The 26,477-nt window shown below is 32.4% G+C and overlaps 1 protein-coding gene across 1 annotated transcript in view; it reads right to left on the minus strand.

The window, feature by feature from the left end:
- Positions 1-26,477, minus strand: part of LOC129224622 (unconventional myosin-XVIIIa-like) — a 190,833-nt gene that overhangs the window by 157,251 nt on the left and 7,105 nt on the right. Inside the window, 8 exon segments of the mRNA XM_054859106.1 lie at positions 1,587-1,731; positions 3,812-3,872; positions 3,948-4,048; positions 6,028-6,170; positions 6,336-6,546; positions 15,121-15,297; positions 18,218-18,409; positions 21,525-22,589. Of these exon segments, the coding sequence (XP_054715081.1) occupies positions 1,587-1,731; positions 3,812-3,872; positions 3,948-4,048; positions 6,028-6,170; positions 6,336-6,546; positions 15,121-15,297; positions 18,218-18,409; positions 21,525-22,574 (2,080 nt within the window). The 5' untranslated portion in view covers positions 22,575-22,589.

A 26,477-nucleotide genomic window follows, 5' to 3' on the forward strand; every position in this document is an offset into this window, starting at 1 on the left:
TCGACTTGAGAAATACAATTACTATACTCTTACTTTTTCAATATGCTTATAAGGAAACATATTACCAGTGATACTATTTTTACACATTTTAAACTCTGTTGCAGATCACCACAGCATTACAAAAGTCTATTACCCAAGAATTAATAAGTTTTAGAATGACTTTAACCTCAGCAATATGTTGCAAACTGAAAAACAATGGAATTTTATTACACGTACAACTTTTGGTGTCATTCAGAGACAAAACTCTGTGAGCTACCATTTCTCCTTGATTTACTTACTTTTTATTTATTTTTAATGCAATATGCACGATGTCATTAACTTTTACATAAAACCACACTGAATCACTCAGGATGTCATGCTTTTTAAACAGTAATTTTGTTTTGTGAAGAAAACTGCTTTTTAAAATAGTTTTATTATTTGATTAGCTAAAATAGTTCGTGCATTTATGCTACAATTTCCATTATTATACCATTCTTACGGCAGATTCCAGTTTATGTCCAAAACAAATTAAAAAGAAAATTTTGTTTTTGCAGAGATATCTTTCATTTTTCTACTTTTCTTCAGCTTTAATCATTTTTAATTTACATTGATAATATTTCTAAAAACATTAATAACATTACAGTCATTATTATCATGGAAAGTCTTAGATAACATTGGATATGGTAGGATTGAAATTAGAGATGGCATAAAGTTTAATTTGGGTTGAATACCAAAGTTTTTTATGTACTAAAAAAAATGCATTTTAACCTTTTAGAGGAGAAAATCAATAAATTGAATTTTACTAAGGAAAACTCCAAAATAAAGGGAAACTGAAACTTATAAGAATGTTTTTTTTTTCTTTTTTTTTCTCAAAGAGCATTAAACTAAATGTCCTTTCAGTTTTTGCACCAGATATGAAAATTAATTAATGCATGTTATATTTTGATAGATTTCGAAGAGCTTTAAGAACATTAAAGCATACATATTACACTTAAGCATTATACAGCATTTGATAAGTTCCTGTATCCCCCTGTAAACACATCATGGTGGATGGCTAATCGATGGAGAAAAGTTTAAAAACTAAATTCCTGCTGAAAACTAAAACTGTGTTTTTACTGAACGGGGACAAGATTTAGTTACTTGCCACTAAGCAAATAACAGAGTTTGTGAGAACTGTGCCTGTAGTCTCTAGACTAGTGTGAGATATATGCCTAGTAGTTTACAAAAAAATCAGGTCTTTTTTCTGGGGGGGGGGGGGAGTGTGCACTAAGATCTTTTTTGCAGGCATTTTCCATTATTTAATTTTTTTTTTATTTGATATAGTTTTTCAAGGTAAAATTGTAACTATTAATATGAGTTTACAAGCATAAGCTGAACATAAAATATGAAAATGGAATCATGAAGGCAGTCAGGAATTTAATGAGATTTCAGGCTAAAAACTAAAAAAGGATATTCCATAAAACTATGATAGTTTTGCAAAAGGTTCATTGCAAATTATTGCTTTTTTTAAACTATTGATAAAAAAAAAAAAATAATAAAACTAAACAATAACAAATTTAATCATCTTAGATAGCTCATTGAACTGCTAAATTAAAGTTTGCAAATACCTTTGCAAGCACTTGCAACTCCTAAATGATATATGGCAGCTAAAATACACCAAATAGCCTTGGATTCAACTTCTTTAACAGAGAGAGTTTGGAAAGCTGCATTAATATATGCCCACTGCAAACAAGCTCTTCTTTGATCTTCATCCTGTATAATGAAAAAATGCAAACATATAAGAAAATGCTTTTTCAAATTTCAAAGGTTAATGCAGTCCAACACAAACAAAACATTCATTAAATTCAGTAAGATACAACATTTTCTAGCAGACCCAGATGATACAGACAGACACTCAAACTCTGTTTGTAGAAAGTTTTCAAAACTTGCAGACAGTTTTGATACTTTTTTTGACAAAGTTCTTTAAATAGCCTAGTTTTATTTCTTAACATTTCTTAATTTTGTTGATTATGTTGCAATAGCTTTCTGTTACATAGGAAATGACTTATTTTATTGGTAATCATGATGTTTAAACCACCATGCTAGTCTCATAATGGCACTTCTCATGCATACTACTGTAAATTTTTTGCTGTTGGCAGTGATATAGGACGGGAGGCACACAAAGTGTTTTTGCAATCAATTTTAAAGAAATCATTTGAGTAGACAGGTAGTTTAACATTTTGTCTTAGCATGTTTCCTAGCTCAAAAATAATTTAGAAAATAGAATCATTTCAGTGAAGAGTCGTTCCAGTGTTTTCCTTCAACATTCAACTGTATTGAATAATCAAAGCCTAAATTATGCAAGTTGATAATTTTATTTTCATACAAAAATTGAATTATTTATTTTTTCTACTTTACGCTTTTTATAGACTGAGCATCACTCAATTTTTGAAAATCATAGGTATCATATAACTCAAATAGTTCCTATTAAATATAATAAGGTAAGTTAAACATACATGGTACAGAATTTAGAGAAAATTGATTCTCGAAAATACTTAATTCAAAAGGAAAGTAAGAATTGCAAAGATAATAACAACAAGCATCTGTAAAATGTTAATAATAACAAGCATCTGTAAAATGTATCTAACGAGCTGATGTGTGCATCACATGACTTCCTTTTACTCCAATTTAATGTCATTTCCCCATTATTGGCAATTTTAATGTGATTCAATTGTTTACTCTCTAAATATCACCAACAGTTGCCACAATTAAAACCAAATTTAAAATAATAAAAGAAAAATATCGCCAAATTTGTCGCCAAGTTGGCAACAAAACTTGGCGACCAAAAGACTGACGATATATCGCCAAGTGTCCGCCGAATTATAACACCACTTGAGTTTACATTGAAGTTAACAATGATTCCCTCCCAAAAAGGGGCAAAAGACCCCCTTAGGGACATCCAAATGCAACCAAAAGGGAAGGTGGAAGGTGCACAACTAGGCCCCACTTACGTGCCAAATTTCAACTTCCTAGGACATACCATTTTTGAGTTATGTGAGATAAATGCACACATACGCACATAAATATGTACATCATGAGAAAATTTATTAACTCGGGGGTTGTCAAAATGGATATTTCAGGTGTTTGTGTAGGTTCCTAGGCATATATCAACGTGTGGTGAGGTCGAAAAAAAAAAAAACTCAACATTCATTCAGGGGTGAGAAAAATGGAAATTAAGGCTGATTTTTGAGTGAACATTTTTTGCGAATACAACACTTCCTTTTTTGTAAAAGAAAGTAAAAATGATGAAAGATTGAATGATAATATTTTATGCATTTACTTTTGGGAATGAAATGGATGAAATTGTGTACTTCATGTCAAAAAATTCCGAATAAATGAATTAAAACTGTCCTATTTGCATAGTATAAAGTCAAGTTTTAAAATACAAAATTATCAAAGAATATAATGCCTAAAAAGATACGAAATTAAAAATAAAATAAATGATGTACTTAGAAGGGAAACTACATATTAAAACAACCATGACATGGGTCAACAATTAATGAAACAACTATAAAGGAAAATAAAATATTTTCAAATTTGATCCTAGATAAAAATTGATTGTATGTTAGTAAATAAAAATTCAGAAACATTCTCGTAAAATATCTTAAAATATTTTGAAATATGTGCAAATATAAGTTGACATTGTTACACAGCAAAAAAACATTCCTGAAGCATGCAGAAGGCAGGGAAAGAATTTTTCTTTAGAATGAACTCTAGGATCATTTAAAGAGTAAGAAAAAATAAATAATATAAATTGCTGTGAAACTGAAAAATTCATAGACTATGATCTTACTTTGTGAAGAGGTGTCATAAAAAGATTTGGATCTTGCAAGTTCTCAAAATGTAATTCTTTTCTGAAGGAGAAAAAAGATGTTTAAGACAAAAGAATGAATTTTTGAAACAATCAGTTCAAAAGTGAATTTATTTACCTCAAACTTTCATCAGCTCCAGCCAATAAGTAATAGAACACATGGAAGTTTGGCTCTCCTTCAGGTCTCCTACTCACTCTTGATCTCTCAAGCATATAAATCTTCAAAACAATAGATTAACAATGATGTCAACATATATAAAGTATTTCATTTATGTCTTTCAAATAATAGCCACAAGCTTTATTTACAGAGAATTGGGGGGGGGGGGCAGCACACACAACAGGGGAAAATCCAGGGTTTTTCTGCCCTTATGTTTCTTCCATGTAAAAATATAATCAACATAATTGAGAAAATTTAATAAATGAAAAAAAAAGATCAATAGTAGTTACGTAACTTAATGTAAATGATGAATGTGATCAATAAAATGGAATGATATTTTCTATCATGACACTAACTTTTACAAAAAAAAAAAAAAAAAAAGAGGGGGAGGGGGTTGCAAACATCTCCATTTTTCTAATTCTGGAAAAACTCCTGATAGTTATGTTGGGCCAAATGAAGATGGAAATTTACTTGAGGGTGAGACTGATGAGGATGGAAGTTTATTTCAAAATTATCAAATGTTGTTGATGCTCGTAACAACTTTTAGTTTTAAATTTGAAAAATAAAAATATGACTAAAGCTCCAGAACCTAATATTTAAACAAAAATTTTAATTGTATAGCAGAGGAATTAGTGGGTGTTACTTAAATATTTTCAATGCTTCTTACACCTCAAGGACTGTGGTGGAGACCTGGAAGCTGACTAACACAGAAACATTCTTCAAGAAAGGATCTAAAGGTAAAGGTCTAAAAGATATCTTTTACTTCTTTGTTCAAATTTATCAAAATGAAGGGCATTGAAGGGATACATCTTTGCACTGAAGGCAAGATCAGATTAGAGGTTATTTTACTAAGCTATTCAAATCTCATGCTAATCTGGAAGTTAGGAAAATTTTTCAGTAGAGTTGAGCATTCAAGGAATAGCTCACCGGAAGAAGCTGAACAAGCCTGGGGCCGTATTCTGTCCAATGTCCTGGGAATGTAAACAGCAGTATTTGCATTTTTTTTTTTTTTTTTTTTTTTTGCATTTATAGCATTTGTTTCACTTCAGCTTTATTGTAGAAACTTGCATACTTAATTTCAGTTGAAAATAAAGTACAAAAAGAACGTCAAATTCCAAAATTTTACTATTGTTTGTGGGGAATCAAAAAACTTGTTTCACCAATTGCCCCAAAACTTCATTTTTGTGGATACTGCTGTTTACTGCCCAGGACAACATAGCTTCAAGATGGCTATTAATCTTTACTGGGTACTGTCTCACTACGGATTGTATGGAATGGCAAACGTATGGTTTTCAGGCGGAAATGGGAGCATCTATTAGTTTTTAGGGATATAAACATTTGCAGATGCATGTTATCCTCGAAATTAAGCAGAGCCTCATTCAAATAAGTGGAACACGAGCATCAAAATTTTACTTTTCTCTCTCATTCAGATAGACTCATCTTAACTGGATGTTTATCAATTGGACTGTACCAACCCGATATAGTGACTAATTGACTATGAAACAAACAGCCTAGCTGAGCCTAAAACCTAGTTCTAGGGTGTCCCTTTCATATTTGTGTAGAATTGTCACTTCGCAATTTAAATTTGGACAGTGCTTTACATGAATATATTTATAATATTTTTTAGAGCAACCAATGAATGAATTAAATCACATAAACTTCTTTTTGGGTTACAGGGAATTAGTTTTTTTCTCATTATAAAAAGATGTGACTGACTACAGATTGTATGGAAAGCTAAACATCCGGTTTACAGGTGGAAATGGATGCATTTATTAGTTTTTAGGGATATAAATGTTTGCAGATGTATTTCAACCTCTAAATTAAGCAAAGTCTCATTCAAATGAGCGGAACACGAGCATCAAATTTTTACTTTTCTCTCTCATTCAGACAAACACTCCCGTGTGTCGTGTAATCTGAGGGAGGAACTTGGCTCCAAAAATGCAATAACAAAACAAGATGAAACATTGCACTGCATCTAGAATGTTTAAAACCACATAAATACAAATATTTTAATCACACTACTGCTACTCAAAGTACTCACTTGCACAGATGCTGAAACCACTTGTCCAAAATGATCTAAATCTAATGAAAAAAAATTTGTATAACGAGACGCATTCGTGTTCATCACAGTTTTTGAGTTCCCGAAGGCTTCAAGCAATGTCAAAACTGCATTTAATTTTTCACCTAAAAAATAAGGGAAAAATTCAATTACATTTATTCACTACACAATTTCAATAAAAAAAATAAAATAAGTAAAAAAAAAAACCTTCAGCAAGGAGTGAAAAATTACTGTAAATTTTTAAATATTTTTTTAACTGAAAATAAGATTAAACAACTTAAGCAACAAACCTGTGAGTACTTGTTTACTTGAGGAAGTTGCAGAAACCAAATATTGCAACAGGTGGCGGAAACTTGTGGTCTTTCCACTACCACTTCGACCTTGCACTAAAATTGATTGGTCTTTTCGAGTTCTCAAAAGGTTGTTTAAAGCTGATTGTGCAACAGCATATATATGTGGAGGCACATTGTCATCTCTACAGCTCTTAAACATTTTCATGACCTGAAAATGTTAATGGTTAAAAATAACACACCTCTGTTCTACACACACACATATGTATTACACATAATAAGGTATCATTTAAAAGACTGCCACCACAAATGAGTCATTGCAAAAAATTTACAATTGAACGGCCACAGGAAAGAACAATCAAAGCTTTCTGCCTAACTTAGGTCATCCAAGGAAATAGTGGATGATTACAGATAGCATTTAACTACAACACTATACACAGCCAAGAAAGCTCATAGTCCCCGAGTTACAACAGGAAAAAGATTAAAAACTTCAAACATAAAAAACATAATACTGAAAATGTGCACATGGTGGACTATGATTGTTCTTCCCCTTGGTCCTTCAATTGTCATTTTCATTGACATTTGAATATGTAAGCTTTCCCCCAATCTGGAACTTTTTCTACAAATACACATGCAAATCTGACATGATTACACAGAGATGCCAACAAGGTGTCGATGGCACAGACAGCACCATTGAAATTTTAGTGTTGGGCATTTTAAAGTGTAGTTTTTTTTTTTTTTTTTGAAGGGGTGGGGCTCTCATTCTGGGGGTACTTTATTGTATTTGAGGGGGGTGCAGTGGTTCTAATTGCTTCAAAGCATTTTGGAGTAGGAAAATTCCAATTTTTTTGTATAGTTAACTGCTTTTGGAGCAGATCCATAGATATCTTATTAATCGCCAATAAAAATAAATTGATTGAAAAACCAAACCATTCATCATACAAAATGATTATAATCAAGTTTTCTTATAAGCAGAACAAAATATACACTAGATAGTACTTTATGGGTAAAAAAAAAGGGGCATATTTTTCTAAGTTATACATTTTACTGATAACAAACCTTGTTTTAAATTGTTATGCTCTTTCTATGAGGTTAATTTTCTTTTCTATTTACTGTTTTTCATGCAAAACAACACCCAGTGAAAATTTTGAACTTACTTTTTTTTTTAATTTCTGTTTTTGTGCACAGTTTGTATATTAATTTTGATAGAAATTCTTTCTGAACTTTTACTGCATCATTTTTTTTTGCAACTATATATACATATATATATATATATATATATATATATATATATATATATATACACACATATATACAGGGCCGCGCCAAGTTAGATTGGCGCCGTTGTGCAAATGTCTTTCGAGCGCCTTTAGGCAGTGATGTTCGGGCAAAATATAGTAGTTAACTCCTGGGGTCAGATTTTGTAGACAAATGCAATATGAAAAAAACGATCTGTAAACTTTCAATTTTGGAACACGTGTTTACTTTATATCTCTAAGTTATTTTGAGTATGGGCGGGTGTTAAGGACGGCCGATTGAAACTGACTTATTCTCCTTGAAACCTTGCATTGAGCTGCTGTTAAAAAAGAGGTGGCCAGTTTCAGTTAATCAAAGCATTTTACCCCAACAATTAAAAAAAAAAAATCTTGGAATGCGATCAAAATTATTATTGCTCGCTAGTATGTAGATTAAATTTCTAATATTTGATATACTGTCCAGAAAGCAAGATGTCTATTTCTGAACTTTATACTAATCGATATTCAGTTTGTTTCTGAAGAGAATTTCAAAATATAGAAAATTTTGAAAAACCTACTTTACCGAGATAGCGGGTTTTTTTTTCAGACTGGACCCGGTTTGACAAACCCGGCCTGTGTTACACTAATGCGCTTTTGGAAAAAGAAAATATTTTAAACGTCTAAGTTAACACCGCTCTAAATATCTCTCTAATTAATAAATATTGAAAGTGTTATGCCGTTCGAAATATGACAACAGAGTACTGAATATATTTCTAAATTGAAGTAGAAGATATTTCCCCTTAAGAGGACTCATCAGACAGAAAATTTCTAGCTTTCGGAAGAGAGAGAGAGAAAGCTGTAGCGTTTTCCTTCCCCTCTACCTGGAGCGGCTGACAGGTTTTGGGGGACGTCTTCCCCTCTATGCTGTCACCGCTCAAAATTTATTGGCAGGGGAAGAGGGTCCGTGTATAGTATTGGATGACCACATACAATTTTTGCGTTGACTCTTTTAGCGCATTTTAGTTTCGACCGAAATCTTCTACACAATCGGTGTTTTGTGCCTAAATTTCCTTTCCTTATGCACTGAAACTCGAAATTTTGTTAATTTTATATTCGTTATTTGTTTTCTAAATTTGATTTATTAAAATGCTTTCACATGCTACTTTTTATGCACAAGAAGGATATGCAGTAGGATCATTAACATTTCGTTTTTTTTCGAAACGCAGCATTATCAATCTGCAAATCAAAAGCATTTGCAGGATTGATAAAACAAATTATGGATCACGTTGCTATTCGAATTTGGCGCTCTTGTTCATCAAATATTACCGCATCATTACCGCCAGCACCAGGCAAATGGGCGCGAAATTCCTGCAGTCTGGCTGAACTCACCAAAATGAAACAATTATTCAAAATTTGAGGAATGTGCCAAAACAAGGCCCCCACCCCCCTCCCAATTTTAAAGAAACGACTTAGACTTGAAATGATATTTTCGAATAAAAGCAAAACTGTTACTTTTGAAAACAGTTATATTCCAGTACTAGCTCTTACCCGCGGCTTCGCTCACGTTGATGTAGTTTTTTTCAATTGATTTAAGTTAATGGTCATTACAGGCAGAGGTCAAATAGTTACCAAAAAATTGTTTGTCTCTAGTTTCGTCGACATTTCAAATTGTCTGTCCCCTTAAATGTATCAAAAGGTATGATTAAAACTGAAAATTAGGGGTAAGGGGAGTAAATGAAATGTCGGCAAAACTGAGAAGACACCCAAAAATCACAAAAAATAAATCACGAAAACGTTCAGGAGTTGCAAAGAAGTCATGGGTAATTCCCAAAACAAAACCTATTCGAGTGAGGTCAACTATTCTTAAATAAAGTGAAACAGTTCCCTTATAATCCCGATCTCCATCAAATGCATAATATCCAGCGCTACACCGGCAATCTAAATTATTGTATAATGTATAACTTCTTACCGTAGAAATCGTCCCAAAATGGGATCAACAATGATGCTACCCGAAATGTTTCCAATAAACAGTAAAAATTTGGCAATTGTATGAAATTGTGCGCAAAGACAAAGTAATGGAAGTTTTTGCGCTGTTTATGAATTTGCGAATTAGTTGGCGAATTATTTTACGTGTTAACAAATTTAAAGAAATATTAAAGAAATGGCGATATTCGGTTACATGGTGAAAACCGAGAAACACAGTACTGCGTAGTCTTTAGCTTCAAAAACAGCGACAGTTGAAAAAAATGCCAAATGCCTTAGCTATTGAAATGATTCCACAAAAAAAGTTTGACTAGATTCCAGCTGATCGATTAAATATACCCAGTCAATACAAATAAATTAAAAAAAAAACCATTAATTGCCTCAAAGTTGCATTAAAATGGGAAAAAAAAATCAGCCAAATCCATGTATTATTTGCCAATCTTGTGCAAAAATCTTACTTCAAGATTTGACTTGAGAAAAGCCTTGAACAGTCACGAAAAGCAAAGATAGTCAACAATACAATAGTCTCTATCGACAGGGAGTTGAGATGATACACTAAATATTGTATTGAGTTAAGGAAAGCCTTCGAACATGGAACTAAAAAGCTCATAACTCGTTTTTTATTCTACTTAGAAATTTCGAAAAGGTGCCATCTTCAGCAGAAAAATCAGAGCTTTCGATGGACATATAATGTTAATATGTGCAAGTATTTTTTCATCCCCATATTAGAGAATTTATACTAAAATTGTGTTTTATTGCCTCCCAAAGGGGGTTTTGCCCCCCATAATGGGACGAAAACTACCCTATGTGTTATTCTGATGCATAAGCTATATTATTGTGAAGTTTCATCAAAATCCATTTAGTAGTTTTTGCGTGAAAGAGTAACAAACATCCATACATCCATACAGACAAACTTTCGCATATATAATAGTAGTAAGATTATTTTAATCTTTTGCAATCTATATTCTGTAGCATTTGATCTATTTCAGCCTCTGCTTCACATTTTAAAAGTCGATTATGAAAATTACGTTTAAGAACTTCATTGGCCGCTGCGATACCATCGTTAACTTTCTAACCAGAAGTCAGTAAATTTAATAATCAATTAAATTTATCCTGATTTAATTAAACACACTGGTATGATAAATTATAAATTCATTTGTAAAAACGTGAATCGAAATAAAAGTAACGGAAAAAGAATGATTATGAAAATTTTTCCGCATTAATTTCCATATTTGTCAAGCTGTATGGGAATGACAGAATCCTTACCCCCCACTTATCGAATTATCAGGGAACGTATTTTTCAGACTTGAAACATACTGTTTTAATTCAAGGGGTAAATTTTAGAATTAGTAAAGCGGTTGAAAAAGAAAATCAAATTTGTTTCTGAAGTTTTTTAATCAAAGATTGCAATCTTGAATCATTACTTACCTTTTTTTTTTCAATGTCCTTTTTTTCTCTTTTCGAATTTGTGCGTAGTAGTTCATTTATGTATGTTTTTAAAAGCAAGAGTTTTGAATAAATTTCAGGTTTTCTTTTCAGATTTTTTGTTTACGCTAAATGTTTCACGAAAAGAATACTAATGAATCCAAACAGTGTAAAAGTTATACCATAAGAACAGTGGCACCCAACCTGCGGCTCGAGGGACACATACGATCTGTGAAGTTGATACGTGTGGCCCGTGGTCTTCTTTAAACTCAACAAATCGAAAATCACCTTTAATGAGAACGTCAAAAATTGAGCTAAATATTCAGAATTGGTTTTTGATAAACGGATGCAATTAAAAAAAAGATGCATCAAGTAATGATTACATCAATCATTGGTTTTTAATTTTCATTCCTTTTTTCTCGTTTTCACATGTAATTAAAAAAAATGTTGAACATTTTCAAATTTTAGTTATTTTCTGAACCGCTAGAATCATTTTAATATGAGGTGTGGTCTCAAGTAGAAAAATGTTTGGCACCACTGCCATAAGAGATCAAAAAATCATCAAAAATATTTTTTATTTCAGTATGAAGTATGAGTTTAATAACTTTATTTCTGGAAACACTTCTGAAAACAATTGCAAAAAAATGTCCCCTGTGGCCCAAGCTCGCTTATTATAACTCCAGTTTATTACGTTTTATCTGAAGTTTGGATTTTTAAAGATTGGAAAGTTTTGTGTATTTGCATGAAATGAAATTACATACCTTTCCTAGCATCCGTTTTATTTCTACCTACATTCGTAGCATAAGATGGGAAAACGCAGAACTTCGAGGCTGTTAAGCTACCTCTCTCAAAATGTTAAAATTATGTGCTCAAACTTCACCATCATTATTTTTTACATAGGTAAAACCAAACGGGAGAGTAAAAACCAATAAAATAAAAAATAATAAAAAGGCTTATTTTGGACCACTCTAATTTACCATGCTGTTTCGTATAAGCTGAAAAAGATGCCATCATAAACAGGGGCGAATACAGAAAAATCTTTTGGAGGAGACCCGAAAATTGAATCCCCTCCCCCCGCCTTTTCGATGTTTAACAACAGAGTTTTGATGACTTTATTTTTAATGGTTTTGCGGTCAATGAATCTACTTCTAAATATAGGAATATTATGCACTAATATATTTTGAATGTGGACGGAAAACATCTTCAACGTTTCAAGCCTATTAAATACTAAACCCAATTTAATATCACCGAGATGCTATACAATGAACGGTTTTAATTAGGAACATTGAGGGAAATGTTATTAAATAAACCCATCTCTCATTTGAGTTTCATAAATTAATTTATATTTTAACTACAAAATATTATTTTAGTAAGAAAATCATAACTTCATAAAACATAAGTTTTATTGAAGAATTCAGAAACTATTTCTGTGTGAATTTCAAAGCAGTTACTGATTGTTTTTAAAGTCATGACACAGTTGAGATAACATATTGTATTCTACACGCCGTTTCCATTAATAATCATGATTTTTCCAAGAAACTACCATCATGTGATTTCTATCATTTTGCATTTTTTATGAGCTGAAAATGAAATCTATTATTTGGCAAATAACTGCCTGGATCAAAATGACTTTTTTGGGCGAACCTGCACATTTTTTTTTAATGTTAATTATTGATTCCATAAAAGAAGAATTAGTAGATGAATGGTGATAAACATTCCCTAGAATTCGAAACCAGTGAGTTAAATGTATTCTGCCACTCTGGACCTCTGACTCTAGTATTACTTCTTTAGCAAACAAGAATGCTTTTATTCGAAATATGCTGTGTGTGTTTTGTGTCAATAACCTATATAAAAAATGCAAAAAAGAATTCAATTAAAAATAATTAATAAAATAGTTAAATTAATTCATCCCTTTGGGGGGGGGCACCCCTAAAATCCGCTACTGATCATAAACTTATGATTTGCTTTCTGACCCGCCATAACTCTTCTAGGTAAGCATATACATATGTATTTTTTTTAATGTTAATTACTAATTCAATGAAAAAAGAAGTAATAGACAAATCGCGATAATATATAACCCTTGGGTTTAAAACCATTGAGTTACATATCTTTTTTCTTACTATCCTTAAATTCCAATAATACTCGAAAAGCAAACAAAAGTGATAAGGGTAAGTTCAAATTTTCTTCTAGGTATATTCAAATATTCTTTCCTTTTTATATAATGTAATAATTTAAAAAAATATATATTTACATTGTGACAAAATTAATTGAAAATTATTTAATGGGTGAGTTCAATTAATTTTATCCCTTCGAGAGAAGCACGTAAACTCTCAATCTCCTCCCCCCCCCCCCGAAGATTTACAACTGCATTTAAATCGTGATGTAAATACTTTTAAAGCTTAAATTTTGTGTTTATATACATAATTATACAAAAAAAAAAAAAACCCCGCAATTATTTATTAAAAAATAAGCAAAATTAAATTTATGTAAGAGCGTCATTTTTGCCAGGTTTTTTCCTCGCAATTCTCAAGCGAAGGAAAAAATCTTTCCAGACAGCTCTTTAGGACAGTCGATCTGTGGAGAAGCAGATGGAGAAGAAACACGCCCACAAGTGGGGTGCTGACCGTTTCCCCGAAAAGGCCATAAATCACTTGCGTAGAGGCGAATCTCGTACCTTCGTAAAGGGGGATGGAAATTTTTAGTTTGTGAATTGGAATAGGCTCACCATTTATTTGATTACTGTTGTTCTATTAAAGCTATCGAAAATATTTTAACATCTTTAGAAAGCTGAGATTATACGCTATGCTTCTATTTTTTTAAAAATCCGAATACTCCTCCTGGTTCGTCAAAAATTCACCTTTTCTCAAAGTTCAACTTCAAGTTTGTATAAAAAATTTTTGAATTATTTTAATGAAAAACCGCAAAAATAGAAGCACTCTATAGTCGTCAAAGATTAAGTCAAAAAAAGAAAAGTTTGAAAATCTCAATTTCCCGATGAGCTATCGCAAGAATGAGAAGACATTCTGCCCCGTAGGTTAACATAGGGATTTGAAAACCGGGAATCTGTCTGATGCGGCCTCTTAAAATCTGAAATTGCAATCATTTCCGGTAAAGTCAAAAATTTTAAAATACAAAACCGTTACAAAAGGCATTGAATTTAAAATGCAAAACAAAGTCTCTCTAAAGTTTTTTTTTTTTAATTTAATGCGCAAATAGTTAAAAAGATAAAGGGGGGAGGAGAATCGGGTAATTATAGTTAACACACTTTTCGGAACTAAAAAATTAACCTAAATTATTGTCTGCAATGTATAATAAATATTACACAGGTCTAAGTAATATGCAAATGTGCTTACCCTATTTTTTTTTTTTTAAATGTATGATAACGTGAAGCAGTGGAGTTACAACGAATTAAAAATCAAGACTATATTTGCACAAATGATAATACAAGATATTCACCTCTAGAACAAAAATGGGGATAAGCAAATTTCTTGCTCCTCGTATGCTCGACCTTGTGTAATAAAGACATATGAAATAGTATTCATGGATCCACATTAAGAAGGAAAATGCTAATGTATGCATTAATTTAAGTCACTTGTTTTCAATGTAAAGGATAGCGCTTTTGAATAGCATGTTTAGACACAACAAGTCAATAATTTTTCCTTTTAGATTCTTAGGGAGAGGGATTAATTGTTTTAATGACGAGTATAATTTCACTGCCTCCATTAGATATCATGAAGAATTCACATTTTACTTTTTGGTTAGAGTTCATTCTCCTTTTGTTTGAAGCATTTTTGATCGGTAAAGCTTGGCGCCCTTTGGGTTGTAGCGCCATCATGCGCCATGCGACTTTGCACATAGGGACGGTGTGACCCTGTATGTATATATATAGATATATATTACTTCTCACGAACCAATGCATTAAAAAAAATAATTGAGATGAATTATGCTTAATTTTAATACAACAGGTTCCACAAAATATTCATAACCGATAACTTCATGGAAAGAATTTAGAGTACATGAAACAATACTTTATAACATAAACATAGTTCAAACACTTACGATACACAGTATGAATATAAAATAAGGTAACATTGTGTGCAGTATTTCAATTGAAACTTTATTTTAAATAAAGAAAGAATTACCTTTTCAGAATAAGCAGCAAGAGGTTGCATGGGATTTAACACCAAAAGATTATTTCCAGCATACGTATATATTAATTGAGAGCAGTATCTTTGACGTAAGGTATGAAGAACACTAGATTCATTTACGTGACGTAAGTGAACTAAATTCTCAAGGAAATCAAACTGAGGAAGATTTGCCTGTAATACAAAAAAAAAACATTTAAGTAATGCAATTGTTGAATTTGTGATCAAGATTTATGCAAAAAAAAAAAAAATTGTAATCAACTAAGTACTTAATTTTTAGAATAGGAACTGATCCTAGCAATAATTTTGAACCTCATTTCAATTTAATTAAAATAGCGGTGTAACCAATTTTTTTTTTTTTTTACATTATCTTTATTGAGCCATTCGAACCAGTTGAGTTCCAAAAACGTAATTTTAGACTATCCTTGATATTAAGCGTTCCCCCTTAGGGAAAGGGGGCTCGGGTACTCCCCCTGTAGTACTTCTGAAATCAAAGTACTAAAAATGCTATTTTAAGTCACCTTTGGTACTCCAAAAGGAAGGTACAAGTTTGGACACTACTCTTTCACCTCCTCCTAGGATATGTCATTATTTTTCAAGTAAAAATATTTATGGAAAACCTTCCCACATTTTCTACATTTTTCGGATTAAAAATTTTCAAACATAGTTTTTAAAAAGAACTCAGGGCAGGAGCGGCATTTCAGCATTTCGTTTCGGGAGTCGAGTTTCTTGAACATGAATTTCTTCAGTACAATACAAAATAAATATTTGTTAACAGGAAGGAATAATAAAATGGTTTTAATTTTAAAAATAAGTAGGTTTGTTATGAACAATTAAAATTTTTGCAACCAAAGCTTTAAATTTATTTTGTAACAAGTTATCTCACAAAATATATCTCGGTATGAGTTTTTATCTTTTAGTAAAGTTTTAGGCTGCTATTCTTGGGGTCAGGGAGAACAGAAAATTTTCTAATTTTGTATATTTAATCAATATCCAGTGTTTGGCTTTATTTCCAGTATAGCTAAAGATGAAGGTCTTGCTTGCCACATTGCGCTTTGAAGGTAATTTTTATTTCCTGAGACACAAAAGTCATCTTTAAAATGACTGCCCAGATTGAAACAGACAAAAAACAATGGAAGCAAGAAAAAGTTATGTTAAAAAACACACTTCTTTCAGATTTCTCTCTTTAAAATAACCAAGAAAGTTTCTTAAATTGGGCTAGTATTTATTTTGCATCATTAAAAAGTATAGTTGTAATTCACAAAACAATTCTTCTTTCCTCATGCTATAAATTTTTCTTATAAGTGCAGTGCTGCAGCGAAGGGTTGGTCCTGGGTGGGGGGGGGGGAGTGAAAACACTCCCCAAGAGCCATTGGTTTTACAAAAATGCATATTCTAATGCAGTACTTTATGCACATCAAAAGGCTGTTTTGATTAAAAAATTCCCTTCAGAAGGTATTCTTCATCAACCTCCCCCCCCCCCCCCCCAAAAAAACGTATTTTTGATCCAAAAGAACCATTTCAGAAGGTATTTTTCACAAAAAAAACCCAGAAGGTACTTTTGATCAAAAAACCCCCTCCAGAAGGAATTTCTGGCTGCGCTCGTGTAATATTTTCTTTTTCGTTTTCTATAACCAACCTACATAAAATTGAACTTAAGACCTAATGATAAATGTATCTCATCAAATCCTGCCTCAATTTCTTGAGAAACTGAATTTATTATTTTATTCAAAATATTAATTTTATATTTTGACTACAACTTCATGTGGGTTTTGTCATCTCTTCTACATTGGCATACAGTAAAAACTATTATAGAAAGTTCTGTCACAAAGTTCCACACTTAATTCAAGTATGCATTAGTGAAAAATTACTAAGAGTTTCAATTGTCAATCCAATAATTGAGATTGGAATTTTTATGATAGAGTGTAGCATTGTTCAAAAAACGCTCCACAGGAAATAAAATAAACAAAAATTCAAACAAAGTCATACATATTAAAATAACATTTGATTTTCTATCACTGAGAAGGTTGCTTTCCAGTAATTCTTCCAGGGAGCTTTTATAGGTTTAACTCTTGAATACCATTTGTGTCACTCAGAGATTGTCAAGGAAAGAGCCTCAAGATATATTAGTTGATGTGAAAGTATCTTTTGATATGGGAAGTTTTTCAAAAATAGCATATCTTTACAAAAGGTTTTTATGAAAGCATATAATATATATCGAGTTGCTAAAATGTGTTTCTAGTACAAGGAATCAATAAACACTTATTAGCTAGGCATTAAGTTATAATATGAGCATTAAATTTATGCAAAATGACAGAGTTCACGTGTAAAAATTGCGCAGTCTCAACACTGTACAGGCATCTCACACAAGATGCACCATCATAACATAGATTACACAATTTTGAAATATTTAACCTGTATAAAGAGATTACTCCTTTAGTTAAGGCAAACCATTATACTCCATCAGTTTTTTCTGTTCTGAAAATACTGGCAAATGATTTTCTAAGTTATCTAAATTAAATTTATCCATTTTTTAAAATTATTCTCAGTGAAAAATTTGGGGGTACAAGCGCCCCCTCTTGACCCCCTATTTGCCGCCCCTGGCTCAGGGCATACCAGGAAATCTCCAGATGTTCTGATGGGCAAGTCCATCCCTGCCTTTTAAAGCTATTATGCACGTAGCAAAATTCAGTATTTTCAAAAAAAAATATTTTCAGCAAAATTGGAGCCAATACAAGATCCTAGTCTGAAACAACTTTTATTTCCAACATGAGACATTTCTACAAAATTGTTTAGAATTTGTTAAAAAATCTTCATTCTTTTCTTCGGAAAATACATAATTTACTATGTTTTTATAATCATTCATTTTTCCAAATCATAAAATAAAAAGATAAAGACACAGGATTGAATTAAATACTAAACAGTTTCAATCTCTTGAAGAAATTTGGAAATTACTATACAATTTCTGTTCAGTGTATATTTTAGTTTGTTTTATTTATTATGACACATAAAATCAAAACATTTATGCCCAGATGCATCAAGTTTAGTAACTTCATTTTTTTTTAAACCACATATTGACACAATGAATGCTTACTTTTTCAACATCTTCTTCATTCACTTCCAAAACATCATCTGTGAATTCTAATTTCACAAACATTTTGCCTTCTTGTGGTGGTTTCTCTGTTTTGACTAGATGAGCAGCTGAAAAACCACCTTTATGCACAATCCAGACCATCTCTTTAGAAAGCCATTTTTTCTCCCTATCAACTTCTTCCTCGGATTTTGCCTTTTAAAGTAAATAAAATTATAAGTTTTTTTTTAAAATTATAACCTTGTGAATCAGAGTAAGAAAAACACGTAATAACAGGAATGAACAAATTTTATCACAGAAATTTCAAAATGGAAAAATTATGTGTATTCAATAAATAAATTAAAATAAAGAGAAGTTGATAATGGGGGAACTTTTAACTCATAAGTAAATTGCATGTACAGTAAAAGACCATTGTACCTTGAGACCAGAGGTTTTGCCTTACATAGGTCTTTGTGTTACAGATAATCTCAAATTTTCAAATACAAATACAAAAGTGACGACCAGCAACAGGCTCTGGGCCCAGCTAGACTGGTCCCAGTCAATTTACAATCCCCAGTGAAGATCAATGGCCCTCTTAAAACTGTCTACTCCCTTGCTCATTACCACCTCTTCCCGCAAGCTGTTCCAAGGTTTCACTACCCTGCTAAAATAATAGTTTTTCCTAATATCCATGTTAGCCTGAGATTTAAATAGCTTAAAACAATGACCCCTTGTCCTGTTTTCAGTGCTAAACTTCAGCCCCGTAACATCTTTCATTTTAATAAATTTAAACAGCTGAATCATGTCCCCTCGGTCTCAAGACTGTACATTTTTAGCCTTCTAAGCCTGGAATCATAAGTGGGAAAGTCCACTTATTAGACTTGTAGTCCGCCTTTGAACCCTTTCCAATACATTAACGTCTTTCTTAAGATAAGGAGATCAAAACTGAACAGCATACTCCAAATGGGGTCTTACCAAACTTCTATATAAGGGCAGAAGAACTTCTTTAGATTTGTTTGAAATAGATCTATTGATAAACCCAAGCATCTTATTGGTTTTGTTGCTAGCAATGCTGCACTGTTCGCTAAACTTTAAATCCTGACTTATTAAGACCCCCCTTTGTCTGCACCTTGCAAATAATAACTTGTACGCTTATTTCCATGCCCTAAATGTAGCACTTGACATTTCCCAACATTAACAGCCGTACCCCATTTATCAGCCCACTCCCTAATATGATCTAGATCCTCTTGCAGCTGATTTGCTTGTTCTTCATTTTCTACAGTCCCCATAAATTTGACATCATCAGCAAAACAATTCATGTTCTCAGAAATATTTTTGTGAATATCGTTCATAAAGACAATGAACAAAACAGGCCCTAACACTGATCCTTGAGGAACCCCGCTTAAGACCTCACTCCAATTAGAATAAATTCCTCTTACAACTACCCTTTGTTTCCTTCCGGTCAACCAGTTTTTCACCCAAATGAAAGTTTTCCCTCCTATTCCTATATCAGCTAATTTGCTAAGTAGAGCAACATGCGGTACCTTATCGAAAGCTTTTTGAAAATCAATATAAACAACAACTACAGGCTTCTTATTGTCCAAAGTCATGGTAACTTTGTCATAGAAATGTAATAAATTAGTTGCACAAGATTTACCTTTCCTGAAACCGTACTGAAAACTAGTCAATAGATTATTAGTCTCTAGAAAATTTACTATCTTAATTTTCATCAATGTTTCAAAAATTTTGCAAACCACCGAAGTTAGACTCACAGGTCTATTATTTTCCGCACTCCCTTTAGACCCTTTCTTGAAGAGCGGTGTAATGTTAGCCAGCTTCCAGTCCTCTGGCACTGTCCCCGAGTTATAAGAAGCATTGAAAATCTTTGTAATTACATCTGCTAATTCCTCCGCACATTCAACTAAAACTTTTGGATAAATATTATCTGGTCCTGGAGCCTTAGTCTCTTTAATTTTTTTCAAATGAAGTAAAAAGTCATCCCTGGAAAATACAAAGTCCTCAAGCTGTACTACAGCTTGTGTCTTGTTGGTGTCAACTGTTGAGATACAGTTATCGTTAAAAACACTCGAAAAAAGTTATTAAGAACATTAGCAATATCACTATCATCCTGAATTAAAATTCCGTGCTCATCAACCAGTGGCCCAATATGACTATTTCGAACTTTCCCCAAATTAGCGTATGCAAAAAACCTCTTGGGATTCCTGTTTATGTTATCTGTCAGTCTTTGCTCCAACTCTCTTTTCTGAATCCGTACCAAATACTTAAATTTACGCCTTGCCTTACAATATTGGAGCCTATCTGCACTATGACCTGTTTCTCTAAACCTATGAAAAGGAGCTTGCTTGTAATTTAGAGCGTCTTTAGTTTCCCTGGAGAACCACATTGGTCAAATTTTAGTGTTGACACCCTTTATCCTAAAGGAAACATAATCCCCAACCGTATTCGCTAGATTTTCCTTAAACTATGCCCACTGAAGATTCAAACTACTATTCAGAATGTATCAATATATTTGCACATCAGAATAAGTTTTTACCACATTGAGATTCAAGTTCAAATTATTTAATTTAATTATCATTTAAAAATATATGTATTTCATATACAAAACTAGTTGCATTATCCTGCAGGGATTCTTTGCACACCAACTGCATAGCATATCAAGGACAATTTGATACTTTTTTACAGTAATTTTACTGTGCTTAAAGTTTTCAAATGAGAAACACAGCTTTTCATTTGAAAGTTTTGAATTTAGACAAAAAGATGAACTTTCAAAATTTAAATTGCCAGAGAATGCTTTTGTATTTTGTAACACAGAAAAAAAAAAAAGACTTTTTAACTGAGTACCTTAATTTTGACTTTTGAAAAGTTGTGGTGATGATAGAGAATTGTGTTCATAGACTGGCAGTTTAAAAATATTTTACTGTAACAGAAAAACTTAAAAAAAATAAAAAATAAAAAACAAGATTTCCCTTTCATTGCAAATTAATTTTTGTCACACTGTCAAACAATTTATCACTAAAATCAATATAGTTAACATTAAGGAGCCCAAAAAATCATTTTAAAAGAACACCGTTATGAAAAATTGTATAAGGAGGCGCATTTCACTTTTACTCCTCCAAAAACTATTTCTGTTTGCAGCTTGTTTTTCAATGCTATTAAACTATTTACGCAAGAGCCTACACAGTTCTACCAAGTCGTATGCAGTTCACAAGCCACAGGTTATGGACCTCACCCACAAGTGATGTACTAAATATAATACATCTTGATATTTTGACTATATAAAAAAAAACAATGCTGCATTAACATGACTTACCATTGCTGTGAACTTTTTAACACTTGTAGGTGATACAATTCCAGATATACTTCTATCTGGCTCATCAGAAGATTCATCCCAGTATCTTTTTGTCAGCTCCCTCAACTCTGGCACCGTCTGTACTTTTAGGACTACATTATCTTCAGAGGATCGGATTAATTCAATTATTTCTTCTCTGGGCTTATTTTCAACTGATACATTGTTTACTCCTAAGAGACGATCACCAGGCAGCAAGCCTGATTCATTGGTTTTTCCAAGCCCACTTGGCTCGGCAAACACAACAGCAACCCTGGACTCAATTTCTGGGGAATGACGCTCCAATGTCGCAGCTCTGCGCAGGGCAAAACCGAAATCTCCAGTTGGCTGACGTTTGATTAGTAATGTTCGAATTCGAGGAGGAGGTAAACAAGTTACTGGGGGAAGCCTCAAACTTGAAGCGTACGACTTCCATCTTATTCCATAGCCCCCTTGTTCTCCAGGAGGCACTTGTGAGGGTGGTGCGGATGGCACACTCGGCTTTGCTTGACTGGTTACTAAACCAATGTTGATATCACCAGATCCAGGATGATTCATTTGGTCCATGAAGGCCATCATCTCATTGGTTAAATTAGCTGTTCCTAAATGCAATGAAGCCATGGAATAAGTACTTCCTTGAGGAGATGGAGTTGTCTCACTGTTATGATTTATTTGGTTTGGTTTCACAAGTAAGGTTGGTTTCTTGGGCACCGGAGGTGGCTTACGAGAAGGACTTCCAGATTTGCTTGCATCCATATTCGTAATGCTACTGCCTGATGGGCTGGAATCATGAGCAGAGCTGAGACTGTAATCACTGCTGTTACTTTGTTTTTCAGAGGCATCATCTTGATCCCTTGCTGTGGAAGATCGAGGACTTGTGAAACTTCTTCTGACTTCATCTAAACGTTTCAATTCATCTTGAGTCAAGGTATCTTTCTCTAAAGTTGATTTACGATCTTTTCTATCTTTCTTGTCTTTCTTCTTTTTATCTTCTTTTTCCTTCTCCTTGTCTTTATCCTTTTTCCACCGAAACATCTTCAAAAATTAATCCTATTAAACAAATATTGTTTTAATTGACCGTTGAGAATGATAAAACTAAAAATAAATGAACACTGAGCTAATACAATGTTGTGACAGTATATTATTTTGGTAATTTTTAATAACAAATGAATAACATTAATATGATTTGAAAAACATGGTAATGTAATTATTGCAATTTTTATATTGTACATGTCAAAGTTCAAAAAATAAATATTGGATATATATCATGATATAATCGATTGGCATATATTAGAAAATCTTTCAAATAATTTCCTCAATTTTAATTCATAATAAGTCATGCCTCTATGATATGGTTAAAAGTGAAAAAGGATATATGAAAAAAAAAAAGTGAAAAAATATATTATTTTTTAAGAAATAGAGTAAATTTGAGACATCATAAAGTCGAAGGGATAGTAAAAAAAATTTTGAGATATCGAGTTTTCGAGATAACAAGATGATAATTATAATAAAAAAATGTTCAAAAATTAGTCACTACAGTTAAAAACAAGTGGGAACATATCTTGAAAGTTGAAAAAAAGTCTGAATACAATAAAAAAAATTTTAATTTTTAAAATGAACCAAAATAATAGAGAAAAAAGAATGCTCTAGTGAAGTAGCAAAATGTAGTGATGTACCACGACTAAACCTATCAAAGATTGGGATTACCAAGTTGCAGAATTTTTCCAAACGAGTTTTGAGCACCCGAGAACAAAAGAAGTTGGACAAAGGATTACACCATTCCCTGTGTCTCTAAAGGAGTTTTCAGTTAACCTCCCCATTTTACGAAAGGGGAAATAGAATTTACGTATGTACTAGAGGTACCCTCACGGCTTTGCCTGTACTAGAAAATTAAAAAGTCATTTGGTTCGCCTGTATATTTACAAATAATGGATGATGAATTTCTCATCAATATGATACGTTAATTTGCTCGCCCATGTTATGGTAATTTGCTCGTCTATGTTATGATAATTTGCTCGATAAAATGTTTATAAAATTGGAATCGAAAAAGAACAAAATCGAATTTTCGAAAAATCGCTTTGAAGTGCACACCCCTATGATATGAACTAATTTTGTGCCAAATTTCATAAAAATCGGCGGAACGGTCTAGGCGTTATGCACGTCAGAGATCCAGACTTTCAGCTTTATTAAGAAAATGTCCCTCTGATGTTAATTTACAATGGTCAAAAATTTGTTGCAGCCATCAAAATATAAAATATTTATAAGAGCTTTTTAAACTGTTCTTAAATTATTTTCCCTTAGTTCTTTCTTTTCCCCCTTCTACTAACTTCTCAATTTGTTCACATTAACTACAGAAATTTGCCGGTCAAGAGAAACTAAACCCAAACCAGCCAGAACTTGCTGCTTCAATTTTGCCCATTGCTCTATTTGGGACACCAGTTAAATATGCTCCCCATATTGTATTCTGAAGCATATAGGAATTCTCATTCAAAAAGATGCTGTTAATGACAATCAACTTTCTAAATCTGTATTTTTTGTGTCCCCTTCTCATTCAAGCTCTATTTTAGTCTTCAAAAATATTACACTTCTTATTTTGAAATGCATTTCTGTCAGGCACATTTTTCATTTTCCCAGACCAACAATATATTTTGTAGCTCCACCAAATCAACATATACAGGGAAAAAACATATCTATTATAGAATAGATCTTATTTACACGCATATTTTTAAATTGACAAAATTTCAGTTCAAATAAAATTGATTTAATTTTATGCTGGTGATAAGCTCATATTATGTAATTATCTGGTAATACATACTAGTGCTAATTTAATTTTACTTTACAAATTAAAGTTCTGTAAAAAAATAAACAAAAATTTCCTTTTTTAATTTTCTATAATAATAGAACGTTAGTAAACTAGATTTGAAATTAATTTTTAAAATATACTACTTTGGAAAATAATAGATTTTTTTTTTTCATTTTTTTGGTGCCAGCAAGACGTGGATAATCATAGATAAAAATCTTCAGAGATTTATCTTCATAGATAAAAATTTATGAAGTTTTTTCAAAGTTCTAGAATACCTTATTGCAGCCCCCAACGCAGAATACTTTACGATGTTCTGCAACGCAAAATCATTTGACCAAAATTGTTCTGCAAGTACTTCAAGCATTGTACACAAAAAAAAAAAACGTGACATTTTTCCACAAATTGGGTGCCAAAACAAAATGGTTTCATATAGGAGTTTTATTTTTTGTTTTTTTTTTAACTGGACTGTTGCTATTTATTTTTGTGGAAATGAGATATTTCTGGAAACATCACAGCTTTCAACCAAATGACTAATTAACCCGAGATTGCTCGCGTGACCAAAGCGAACGGGAGTGCTCGTGCAGGGTATCCATACCCAAGGAGGTTTTTTAGTATTTTTGAGTTATTTTTTTTTTCAAAAAGGTTGAAAATGCAAATAAGAGAAAAGAGTACAATTATAAAATACATTCTTAAAAGACTTGCATTTCATTTCTACATTTTTTTGCAAATGCATGTCATGTGGTCCATGCAAATGTTTTTGTTACACACACAAATTTGGTATTTGTCTTTTATATTGGGGTTTTCAGTACAGCTTTTGTACATTGACTGTTTTTTTAGCAGGGGATGCAAAGTCTTCACTAGATCCTAGTTTTAATTTTAAGTCTCTTGGAAGCATTGCATATACTTTAGTTCAGAACTGTAGCAGAAATACTCGCGCAGGGTATGATAAACCCGTAGAAGTCAGTTCCAAAGAAACTAATTTTAGAATGTCCCCACCGTTTCTACCCCTTAAAGGTTATGCCCTATGGGTCAGCTACTCAAGGAATCGTCCACTTCCAAAAAAAAGGTAAGAAGAAATTTGATTGAAAGCGAAGAGGTATGTGTCATACCCTGCGCTAGCAATCTTGGGTTAAAGAGCACTGAATTTGGAGAATTAGTTGATCATGAAAACTATAAAATCAAAAAAACTTTAACAAGGTGTCAAAAATAAACCGATTGAGATTCTCCAAAAACAGTTTATGTATGCTTTCTAAAATGCATAGAAAGCACAAAGATAAATTTTTTTATAAAAATCCAAACCTAGGTGTCAAATCACATTTTTTTTGGTCAATTTTACAAGGCATCAAGGAGCAATTAAAATAATGTTACTAAACAAATAAATTACTAAAATAATAAATAAAATGAGTCGATTTTGAGTTGCACATAATAAAATATTTCAAAACTTTTTGATTAATTGAAATACTTTCTGAATGCGAAGGGATTGAAATCTCAAACAAGACGCGCAATTTCCGGCAGGTGATGGATGTGTTTCAATGTTGGCATGTTTCCAAAACATACGTGGATGGTGGAAATTGCAATTGATGAAGATCGATTAGGAAAGTCCAACAAAGGACTTATCGAATTCAACATCGCGAGCTTTCCGCCAAATTATCGTAATTTGTGAGAATTTTAAAATTTCTCCTAATTTTAAGAAATTTGCAGAATTTCTGCAAAATTCTATCTTGAGCTGGAAGATATTTGTAGACAATCTGCAGTTTCTACAGGTTTTCTGCACTGCGGTTTCTGCATATTTTCGGTACCGCATTTTCTGCAGATTCACTGCAGAAATTTCCCTGAAACTTGCAGAATTTCTGTAGAAAATTTGTCAGTTTTCTTCCCACATTTGAACAGAATTGTTCTGCAGCTCAGGCATCTGTTCTGTGACGTATGTTGTAAATTTAGTCAGGATTGCTATTTTGCCCACTTTTTTGTAAAAATACCGGGACGCCGGAAGAAACTGGACAAAATGAACAAAACTGGACGAAATGGACAAAATGAAAAATAAACCGATTATACATACATAAATTTATTGTTATGGTGTAATAATCAGGGCCGATCCTAGGGTGTCGGCCGCCCGTGTGCAAAGGCCTCATGTG

This window comes from Uloborus diversus, chromosome 6, assembly GCF_026930045.1.
Source record: "Uloborus diversus isolate 005 chromosome 6, Udiv.v.3.1, whole genome shotgun sequence".
NCBI lineage: Eukaryota > Metazoa > Arthropoda > Arachnida > Araneae > Uloboridae > Uloborus > Uloborus diversus.